Source organism: Bombina bombina, chromosome 1 (genome assembly GCF_027579735.1).
Source record: "Bombina bombina isolate aBomBom1 chromosome 1, aBomBom1.pri, whole genome shotgun sequence".
NCBI classification, from domain to species: domain Eukaryota; kingdom Metazoa; phylum Chordata; class Amphibia; order Anura; family Bombinatoridae; genus Bombina; species Bombina bombina.
The window spans coordinates 580,713,551-580,726,031 of NC_069499.1; the positions used below are offsets into that span (position 1 = coordinate 580,713,551).

Here is a 12,481-nt window from a genome sequence, read left to right on the forward strand (position 1 = left end):
CATATGTAACGACAACACAAAATGAAAGGGTATCGGAGAATTATAATAAACTTAGAGATGTCAATATGACATTGATAGGAAGATATATAAGATACCACTATGAGATGGTATGAGATGTGTCCTAAAGTATACAACTAATGTAGAAAATAGTGGACGTTAAAGCAATTAGGGTTGTAGTTAAAAAGTGGATATGCTATATGTTATCAATTAAGATATAACTCAATTTTCAAATGGAAAATAGGGTACAAATGGCTTACCATCTACGTAGCTGCCCTCTACTCGAACATACCCCACACCTTAGGTTTAAAGGCCATGTTCGAAATGTTACAAAGACACACAGACTATGAAATAGGTTTCATTACCTTCATTGTTGAAGTAGCAGAGTTTCTGCTAAACCATAATTATTTTGTACATGAAGGTGAATATTACCTGCAAAGATGCGGTACAGCCATGGGGGCTAAGTTTGCCCCGGCCTATGCCAACACGTATATGGGTTTGATGGAGCTGTGCCACATCTTTGCAGATAACTTCCCATTTAAAAACAACATTATACTATACTGGAGCTTTATTGATGATTTGATCATTATTTGGGAAAACTCTGAAAACAATTCAATAGAAAAATTCATGATATATATGAATAATAATGATCTTAATCTAACTTTTACCTGTAGTAGTAACAACTTGAGTATAGAATATCTAGACTTGAAATTAAGTGTGAATCAATCCAACAATATCATCACATCTACATTTAGAAAATCTATGTCTAAAAATACCATCTTGAGAGCAAACTCATGTCATATATCACATCTCAAAAAAGGCATACCCAAGGGACAATATTTAAAGGGACATGAAACATAATTTTTTTTCTTTCATGATTCAGATAGAGAATAACATTTTAAACAACTTTCTAATTTACTTCTATTATCTAATTTGTTTCATTCTCAATATCATGTGTTGAAGGACCAGCAACGCACTAATGGTTTCTAACTGATCACATTAGTGAGCCAATCACAATCAATATATATATATATATATGAGCTTGCCTAGATAAACCTTTCATCAAAGAATATCAAGAGAAGGAAGCAAATTAAATTATAGAAGTAAATTGGAAAATTGTTTAAAAATGTATTCTCTATCTGAATCATGAATGAGTTCTTTTTAATTGAAGCAAATGATTTCACAGAGAAATTAATCCAAAGGGGTTATAACAAAAATCAGCTTACTAAAATTAGTAAAGAGGTAGAATTCAAGCAGCCAATAGGATTGAGCTTGCATTCTATTGGCTATTCAAATCAGTCAATAGAATGCAAGCTCAATCCTATTGGCTGATTGGATAAGCCAATAGGATGAAAGCTCAATCCTATTGGCTGATTGCAACAGCCAATAAGATTCCCCCCCCTTAATTCCTATTGGCTTATAGAATTCTATCAGCCAATCGGAATGTAAGGGACACCATCTTGGATGACATAATTTAAAGGGAAACTTCATTCTTCAACAGACGCCAGAAGAAGAGGATGCTCCGCGCCGGATGTCTTGAAGATGGACCCGCTCCGCGCTGGATGGATGAAGATAGAAGATGCCGTCTGGATGAAGACTTCTGCCAGTTTGGATAAAGACTTCGGCCCGCATGGATGAAGACTTCTGCTGGCTTCGCTGAGGACTTCTGCCGCTTGGATGAGGATGGATGTCTGGTCTTCGAAAACTGTAAGTGGATCGTTGGTGGTTAGTGTTAGGTTTTTTTAAGGGTTTATTGGGTGGGTTTTAATTTTAGGTTAGGGGCAATGTAAAAGAGCTAAATGCCCTTTTAAGGGCAATGCCCATACAAATGCCATTTTCAGGGCAATGTTTTTTTAGATAGGTTTTTATTGCGGGGGTTGGTTGGTTGGGTGGTGGGTTTTACTGTTGGGGGTTTGTTTGTATTTTTTTTACAGGTAAAAGAGCTGATTTATTTGATGCAATGCCAATCAAAAGGCACTTTTAAGGGCCATTGGTAGTTTATTGTAGACTGGGGGGGGGGTATTTTGGGGGAGCTTTTTATTTTTATAGGGCTCTTAGATTAGGTGTAATTGTTTTTTATTTTTGATACTGTGGTTTTTTATTTTTTGTAACTTAGTGTTTTTTATTTTTTGTAACTTAGTGTTTTTTATTTTTTGTAACTTGGTTGTTATTGTTTTGTAATTTAGTAATTTTTAATTGTAGATTTAAATAACTTGAGTAGGGTTAGGTTTTTAAATATGTAATATAGTTAATTTAATTGGTAGTTTAATGTAGTTCTAGTATAATAGTTAGGGTAGGTTAATTAATAGTTTAATATAGTTTAATGTAATTTTAGTATAATAGTTAGGGTAGGTTAATTAATAGTTTAATATAGTTTAATTTAATTCTACAGGTAAGTTTAAATTTATTATAACATAGGGATGAGGTAATTTTAATTTAAATTTATCGGGTTGTTAGGTATAGGGGTTAATAGCTTATTTTAGTTTATGGCGGTTTAGGGGTTAATGGGTCTAGTAAGTGGTAGTGATGTGGGTTATTTAAGTTGCAGAGGAGTCCGGGAGTGGCAGGATAGGGGTTAATAACTTTATTTAGGTTGCGGAGGGGTCCGGGAACAGCGGGATAGTGGTTAATAACTTTATGTGTTGTGGGGTCCGGGAGCGGCGGGATAGGGGTTAAACATTTTAGTATAGTGGCGGTGTTTAGTGACAGGGTATAAATAAAGTTGGGAAAAAGCTGAATAGCAGCGAGATCAATGACTGTTAGTTAACAACAGTCCGCTGCTCATCGCTCCGTACTTGGTGTGCGGCTTTTTGACAGCTTTTTTTATAAATAAGGAGAGCATATTCAGGTCCACAGCCGCAATGTTAGGCGATGTTAGGCAAGCGTATTGGGGCCGTCAAATGCAGCATAGTTGACGGCTTGATAATTCGGCCTCTAGGTATCCAGAGGGTATCAACAGACGTCTAGATGTGGATCTCTGTTTCTAAATCCCCCTTACAATAATGCCCTAATTATACCTTTATAGATTTATCTAGACTATTTTCTCCCCTAACCGAATACCATTATCACCATATCCTCTTATCTTTTTCCTCTTAGGCCTATTAACATTGATATAATTATCAATTTGTAGTTACAATCGGCTAGATTTAGAGTTCTGTGGCCAAAGGGGTGCGTTAGCTACGCATGCTTTTTTTCCCCCGCACCTTTTAAATACCGCTGGTATTTAGAGTTCATAGAATGGCTGCGTTTTCAGTGCGTTAGGCTCCAAAAAGGGAGCGTAGAGCATAATTTACCGCCACTGCAACTCTAAATACCAGCGGTGCTTACGGACGCCGCCAGCTTCAAAAACGTTCTCGTGCACGATTCCCCCATAGGTGTCATATTTATTGTGCATGCCTACTTCTCTCATCTATCCTTTACAAGTAACTGTTTTTCCACACTTGGCGCTGACACCTCCCACAGAAATTAACATAAAATAACACAGGCACAAGGAATCACTGCTTGGTTATTTCTAAAGCAAGCTGTATACTTCACAGCCGCACTTACTGAACAACTCAAACCACTCGGCTGCGCTCTCACAGCAGCATCAACCTCTCGCGGAGTTAGCGGTGACGTCACACGCCAACGTACCTGGCCGCGCCGACCAGACCGCTCACAGCATAGCAATGGAGCAAGCTACCCTCGCCACCTCCGCTTCTAGGAAACCAATCTCCAGGCTTACTATTACCAGACCTCCTCCTTTATTACTTGAAGTAAGTCACGCTGATATTTAATGCCACAGTTCAAAGTCTTTGTTGCTGCCTAATCCAAACTTGGCTGAAACCAGATCTTGATCTCCCTTAGTGCGTTACTTGAATGTACCTTGTCTAACAGCTATTTCTGCCTTATCTCTCTAATAAATAACTGTCACGCTCATACAAATGACAGTAGATTCTGACTTAATACATATAATTGGGCCAAACCGTACTATATCTATATAAGTACTGAGTTAGTATTCCAGTCCTGGGATACTTAAAGCAATTGCTACAATACTTAACCCAGGTGTAGAGAATCAATACTTAGCTGGGCTATAAGCTCAATTATCTCAGCCATTGATCTCTAGAACCTAATATAAAACTAAAGTGCATTGGCTCATACTGCTACCCACGCTGCGCCCATTACTGTTAGCAGTATGTCACATACACTTAAAACAACACCACTAAGCTGCAGTTGTGGTCCTTACGTTAATCAAATCCATTTTGACTTGCAGGGAAGTACCGAATTATAGAAACCCTGACAATAGGAAACAATGGGGCAGTTTGAGCTTAAAAAAAATCTAACACCTGCAAAAAAGCAGCGTTCAGATCCTAACGCAGCCCCATTGTTTCCTATGGGGAAACACTTCCTAAGTCTGCACCTAACACTCTAACATGTACCCCGAGTCTAAACACCCCTAACCTTACACTTATTAACCTCTAATCTGCCGCCCTCGCTATCGCTGACCCCTGCATATTTTATTAACCCCTAATCTGCCGCTCCGTACACCGCCGCAACCTACGTTATCCCTATATACCCCTAATCTGCTGCCCCTAACACCGCCGACCCCTATATTATATTTATTAACCCCTAATCTGCCGCCCCCACTATTGCTGACACCTGCATATTTTTTTTAACCCCTAATCTGCCGCTCCGTACACCGCCGCAACCTACGTTATCCCTATGTACCCCTAATCTGCTGCCCCTAACACCGCCGACCCCTATATTATATTTATTAACCCCTAATCTGCCGTCCCCAAAGTCTCCGCCACCTACCTACAATTATTAACCCCTAATCTGCCGACCGGACTTCACCGCTACTCTAATAAATGTATTAACCCCTAAAGCTAAGTCTAACCCTAACACTTACACCTCCCTAAGTTAAATATAATTTAAATCTAACGAAATAAATTAACTCTTATTAAATAAATTATTTCTATTTAAAGCTAAATACTTACCTGTAAAATAAACCCTAATATAGCTACAATATAAATTATAATTATATTGTAGCTATTTTAGGATTTATATTTATTTTACAGGCAACTTTGTATTTATTTTAACCAGGTACAATAGCTATTAAATAGTTAAGAACTATTTAATAGCTACCTAGTTAAAATAATTACAAAATTCCCTGTAAAATAAAAAAGTACAAAAAATAAAAAAGAACTAAGTTACAAAAAATAAAAAATATTTACAAACATTAGAAAAATATTACACCAATTTTAAAATAATTACACCTACTCTAAGCCCCCTAATAAAATAACAAAGACCCCCAAAATAAAAAAATGCCCTACCCTATTCTAAAATTAAAATAGAAAAGCTCTTTTACCTTACCAGCCCTGAAAAGGGCCCTTTGCGGGGCATGCCCCAAAGAATTCAGCTCTTTTGCCTGTAAAAAAAAACATACAATACCCCCCCCAACATTACAACCCACCACCCACATACCCCTAATCTAATCCAAACCCCCCTTAAATAAACCTAACACTACCCCCCTGAAGATCTCCCTACCTTGTCTTCACCACGCAGGGTTCACCGATCGATCCAGAAGAGCCTCCGATGTCTTGATCCAAGCCCAAGCGGGGGGCTGAAGATGTCCATGATCCGGCTGAAGTCTTCATCCAAGCGGGAGCTGAAGAGGTCCATGATCCGACTGAAGTCTTCTATCAAGCGGCATCTTCAATCTTCTTTCTTCCGGATCCATGTAGTTCAACCCGCCGACGCGGAACATCCATCTTCACCGACGACTTCCCGACGAATGACGGTTCCTTTAAATTGGCTGATAGGATTCTATCACCCAATCGGAATTAAGGTAGGAAAAATCTGATTGGCTGATGGAATCAGCCAATCAGATTCAAGTTCAATCCGATTGGCTGATCCGATCAGCCAATCAGATTGAGCTCGCATTCTATTGGCTGATCGGAACAGCAGATTAGGGGTACATAGGGATAACGTAGGTGGCGGCGGTGTGCGGTCGGCAGATTAGGGGTTAAAAAATGTTAATAGAGTGGCGGCGATGTGGGGGGGCCTCAGTTTAGGGGTACATAGGTAGTTTATGGGTGTTAGTGTACTTTAGAGCACAGTAGTTAAGAGCTTTATAAACCAGTGTTAGCCCAAAAAGCTCTTAACTACTGACTTTTTTCTGCGGCTGGAGTTTTGTCGTTAGATTTCTAACGCTCACTTCAGCCACGACTCTAAATACCGGCGTTAGAAAGATCCCATTGAAAAGATAGGATACGCAAATGACGTAAGGGGATCTGCGGTATGGAAAAGTCGCGGCTGCAAAGTGAGCGTTAAACCCTTTCCTTACTGACTCTAAATACCAGCGGTAGCCCAAAACCAGCGTTAGGAGCCTCTAACGCTGGTTTTGACGGCTAACGCCAAACTCTAAATCTACCCGAATGTTAGTATGTGCCTTGAGTTATATCTTAATTGATAACATATAGCATATCCACTTTCAACTACAACCCTAATTGCTTTGACGTCAACTATTTTCTACATTAGTTCTATACTTTAGGACACATTTCATACTATCTCATAGTGATATCTTATATATCTTCATATGAATGTCATATTGACATCTCTAGGTTTATTATAATTATCCCATGTCCTTTCATTTTGTGTTGTGGTTACATATGTTGGTAGGACCAATCTTTTTTGTATATCTGATTTATCCCATTTTTCATTTTTATTTTCTTATTGTTATTCTCATTTATATTTTTACAGATACATATTAATTATTATTGCTTTGCTTTTTATTTATTATGTTTCATCTTTTTAGGCACCTAATTGGTTAATTTTATATTTGTATAAAAAATATTCATGCATTCATTTCTTTCGTTGCCATTTTTGTTCTATATGTTTATTGATTAATTGTCATATTATCCTTAGCAATTTCAGCTAATAACATTTGTTGTTAAACAAATTGCAATTTTGATATTATGTATAAACGTAAGTATGATGATCCCTACGTATGGAGCACTATTAAGTTCAATAGTGACTTTGTCTTTCATGTATGACAATGTTGTTCTTTCAACTTACTTGTGCTCTCCATATGATAGGGTTATCTTTATTGGATGATTGTAACATCATTACTGATTGGTCTGACATATGTATATAGCTCTGTGATGCCAGATTCTAAGTAGCCTCCGAAGAAGTGCATGTACGCATGTGCGAAACGCATCAGGCAAACACTGTCTGTGACCTGATATTTACACTGGCTGGATTTATCCAATAAACTTTGTGTTTAATAGACTTTTCAAGACTTTCAGAGTGACTTTTCCTTTTTTGAATCTTTTGTATCACTGCGGTTGGGAATACCGCCATATGGGTCCTGGAGAGGAACCTCCCCCCTCCATGCACTAGGAAGCTTTCACCGCTACATGCTAACAGCTTACAGCACTATGAGGGGGACACACAGACCGGACTTGCTCCAGAGGGGTCTTATCGCCCTTTTGGAAAGAAGAAGTCCACAGTTAGTCCTGGCATTCCACCTGACACAGCGAAAGTGGTAAAAGCTGAAGAGCTTGACCAACCAACCGTCAGGTATCAGATTACACCATCACCCTGCAGATCAGTATGCACAGAGGTAGAAGCGGAGGTAATTGTTGTGGGGGGAGAGAAAGGACATCCTTATCTTTAATTAAACCTATTTACTTTTATTCCCAGGATTACAGCATCTATTGGGACTATCATTAATCCACAAACTGGATCTCTGTTACACTGAACATAAGAGACTGTGGATTAGACCAAGCACTCCTTTATTATTGTAATTTGTGTCATTAAACAGGAGAATGTGTAATCAGTGTTTTTCCCATGACCTTTTTTTAGCAGGTGCACCACCCAGCTGATTTTACTAACCACCCGGCTAAAATTGTAGCCAATACTAATCTAATATTAGCTAAAAAAAGTTACATTTGTATTGCATAAATTGATAATGACATGATAATATCAGAAAATATTACACTGCCTCAACCCGGCTTCTTTATAATGCCACCCGTCTGGCAACATTTTCTGTGAACACTGGTAATAAGATTATTAACCTTTATGAAATGGTTTATAATAGCCAAAACACAAGTTGTTTTTTTATTGTTTTTAATTCAGCTCCTTTTGTTAACATACAATCCATGCTTGTCTTGACACTCTGATCAAAGTTTGATGACCTCTTTTCCTTTGGAAACCGGACAAACTTTTCCTATGAGAATGGATGCAAAAAAGTTACGGTATTCCTGCAGCTGGTGGTGAGCTTATCGAGCAGCTGTGAGGTCTCGGTTGGCGTGGTTAGTACTGTCAAGTACTTTTCTAAATGTGAGTGGGTGATTATCTATTCCATTTTTATAGTATCAAGATTTGGTTATACTGCACCATGAGGCAACTCCTTTTCTTTGCTGTTTTCTAAATACTGATGTATTTGACCAGTTTGAAGTGCTGCCTGTGGAGGACGTATTGAGACCCTACATAGTGTTTCTGTGGGACTCTTTGGAATTTTTTAGATCCTTGGGTGTATATATATTTTTTGTCACCTTTAATGTGTCGCTATCTATTTTAGTACAAGATATTTGGATGCATGACTGTATACCACTTGGAAATTTGCAAACCATCTTGTATGCTTTTAATTTTTTTTTTTATATTGGCTATGACATTGATTGTTTAGTTGGTGCCCCAAATAATCATATTAAGTTTTATAACATTTAAACTTTGCACTTTCTATTTTCTATTTTAATTCATATAGATTCTGTATACAGCAGTGTATTTAGTATTATGCTCTGACAGTTTTTGTGTAACTAAATCTAAATGTATTAAAATAAGTATAAAATAGAAAATAGAAAATGCAAAGCTTAAATGTAATAATACTGAAAGGACCCAATCTGAAGTATAAAGTAATATAAAATACTAAGTTCAAATTTTAAGTGTAACAAATCTCTCATATCATATCGTGCAGTGCCATGTTGCAATGGGCTTCTCACATACAGAATGAAATTCAGAGAACACCCTTTAGGGAAGTATAGCAAAATGTACCTGTCTAGAATCTTGAGAGATCCCAAAGTGCTGGAAGGTTCCTCCCTTTTTCTTTTAGCACTTAGTAGTAGGCACTACAATCACACCACAAACAGGGAAATCTTTTATCATCAGGCCCTTAGCTTGGCCCCAAGTCTTGACAGTATCAGATCCCCAGCAGTAGCACGCCTCCTGACCGTCACCTCACCAGCAGGGCAGCACTGGCTGCTCTAGAGAACCTGACCTTTGGTTACTGCAACATAGCCTGAGCTGTGCCGATAGGCTTAATAAATACTCCCTGATTTAAGGACTAGTGACAACGGAGGAAGTCCACTTCCCAATTGTTCACACATGGAATGTGAATTGCTGAAATGCTGCAATGATGGTGTTCTGCCCAAGTCAGAACGAATGCTACTTCTTTCATTTCTAAGGCACTTTGAGTCCTTCTTTGGAGATTGAGGCAAACCACTGCTGTGACATTATCTGACTGAAACCTGAGAAAAACTCCTGTCATAACAGGGGCAACTCTGGAGTGCCCTGAAAACTGCACATAGTTCCAAGATGATCATTTGTAACCTCATCTCCTGAAAAGACCAAAATCCATGGTACCAACGGCCTACTTACAGCAAAATCAAAAGGCCACTTCTCTCTGCTTATCTTCCTTACACGTCGCTCTTCATCTACTGCACCTCTCTTCCAATCACTTCACTGGCTCCCTCTTGCCTCTAGGATCAAACACAAAATTCTCACTCTGACATATAAAGCCCTATATCTCAGACCTTGTCTCCAGATACTCTACCTCCAGTCCCCTTCGCTCTGCTCATGACCTCCTACGCTCCTCCTCTATATTACTTCATCACACTCCCGTTAACAGGACTTCTTCAGACTGGCTCCCTAAAGACTCTACTGTTCAGGGATGCATACAACCTATGCTAACCTTTCTTTAAAGCACTCATATCGGTTTCTTTAAAGCACTCATATCGGTTACACTGGCTACATAATTAAGACAATCCTCAGTAGGAGTTTTAATGATTATCTGATATACCACAATTACTGTGTCTGAACACTCACAGACATACTTTACTAAATAACCACCAGTTGCCTAGGGTTTTTAAGTGTGCCCAATTTTTAAATTAAATATTAAAGCTTAATTTTTAATGTGTCATTTCTTTCACACACATGTCACGTCACATCATTGTTTTTCTATATGAGGATATGAGTGCTATGGGCATATAAGATTATAACTAAGGCCTGAATTTAGACTATTACTAGCCCACTCCTCTATATTCCTAGTAGTGCCATTGCACCCTTCTTTTCCTGTAATTTCCATTCCACTGTTGTAACATGTGAAGGTAGAATCTGTCAAAGGATAAAGCATCTGAAGCTGCAACCATGAGATCAACTACTTCCATGCATTGTAGTACTGATAGAAAAAGAGTTTGTTGAAGAAGGGCACAGGCCTTCTGCAACTTTAGTGAGCAAGTGTTTCTTGTTACAGAGCCTATGAAACTCTAGTATGTGGTTGTAAAAAGCTTTTTGGGAGGTTGATTTTCCAACCATGGGAACGAAGGAATGGGAGAACTACATTTGTATGTTCCTGAGCCATCTGAATAGAAGCAGACTTACCAGAATGTCATCTAATTAAGGAGCTACTGCCATGCCATGAGTTCTTCTCACTACAGACAAAAGAGCTCCGAGAACCTTTGAAAATATTCTTGGGAGTAACACACATTGATAATGCCTATTAAGGAAGGCAAATCTGAGGAATTTTGTATCATCCCTGTAAATAGGGATATGCAAATAGGCATCTTTAAAGTATGGAGTAGACGTAAATTTACCCTTCTGCACTAAAAGTTATATAGTGCAAAAAGTCTCCATTTTGAACATTGGAACTTTTTTAGAGTTTTGAGATTTGAATAAAACTGCTAATTCAACAGAAAGCTTGTGCAATGTTAAATGCTAACAGTGTGTGCTGTCAGCATTTAGCAAGGTCGAACAGACATTCACTACAAAAATCTAATAATAATGCTAATAAAACTAATTATTATTGTTATGTCTATTATTTTTATTTGTAAAATTGTAAAGATCTGAGAAAGACCTGAAAATGATTTAGTATAATTTCTTGTGTGCCATTTCTTATAGTTATATTGTCATTCCATGTTTGTATTACAGGTCTGGAAAGCTTGTTACAAGTATGCTGATAAAGCCATGGATCATATGCTTGATGATTACGAAATGGTATTCAAGGCTTTGCCATTAATCGATAAACAATGGTAAGAACATTCTTCCTGCTTCATATGTTTTGCAACAACTTCCATAGAAGATACTACAGTGCTCTGCAATGGGTCTCAGTGTTAATTTTAGCCCACTTTGACACTTTTGTTTAACATCTTAGAGAAAACTCACATACCATAATATTGTTGACAGGTACAGGTGAAGGGTCCAGTCTGATGTTTTTTATGTTGTTGATAGATTGACTGGGGTCTGATCTGATGAAAACATGTGGCTGACTGTTTTCACAGGGGCCAGATCTGATGTTTTTATGTGGCTGACATATGGGATACAGTAGTAGGGGGACTGATCTGATGAGGAGAGTAGCTGTTGAAGGGGCAACAGGGCTTTGGAGGTTGATTCTGGTATGTGGCTCACAGGGGCTTAAAGACCCTGGAATCTGATCTAAATTGTGAAAGGAGTATGTGATTTACTGAGGGGCTTTTGAGCCAGGGGAGTGATCTGAGGTGGGTATGTGGCTGACACAGAAACTGCAGGTCCAGGGTCAGATCTGATTGTAACTTGCAAACAAAAGGACTGCAGGGTTAAAAGTCAGATCTGAGATCTTATTAGTGAAAGAGGTATAGAGATAAAAACATGTTACTGAAGATTCAGGGTTCTGATCTGGTGTGATGTCGGCATGAGGCTAAGAGGAATTGCAAAATTCACCATAGTGACATTGAACACCTTAAACCACAGTCTTCTAGGGAAAAAATGCTACATAGGACAGTCTACTTTAGCTTTAAGTGATTTATTAATTCAGTATGCAGCAAAATTGCAGTTATATATAAGAGTATGTCCAGGTCTTGTAAGTAAGCGGTAGCGCTGTCCGTTTTGGTTTTGTCTGTGGTTAGTGTAGTCGGATTTCCCGCAAGGTTATAGAGGGATGAATAGTAAGAACGGAATACTTCTGCAATGGAGAAGCTATCACTTTTTACTTTTCCTGATAATTTTTTTAGGTTGTTTTTTGGCTTGTTGAGTTTTAAGTTGTTTGCGGCGGATTGTCCTGGCCAGGAGCTTACCAGCTTTTTTTCACTGTTCATAGAAACGCTGTTGCAGAAGCAGAGCTCGTTTCTGTTGATCATATTTTAAGAATTCATTCAATTCAGCTCTGGCTTGTTTTAGTTTTGTTAGGAGGGTATCACTTTTGGCATTCTGTTTGTGGGTGTTTTCAAATGTTAGTATCTCTTTCAAAAGGGTGTCA

At 38.3% G+C, this 12,481-nt stretch overlaps 1 protein-coding gene across 1 annotated transcript in view; it reads left to right on the forward strand.

Moving 5' to 3' along the window:
• The window catches only part of LOC128645669 (uncharacterized), a 369,635-nt gene that overhangs the window by 289,548 nt on the left and 67,606 nt on the right, over nt 1–12,481 (forward strand). The window contains exon 5 of the mRNA XM_053698822.1: nt 11,179–11,279. Within this exon, the coding sequence (XP_053554797.1) occupies nt 11,179–11,279 (101 nt within the window). The remainder of the gene's footprint in view (nt 1–11,178; nt 11,280–12,481) is intronic.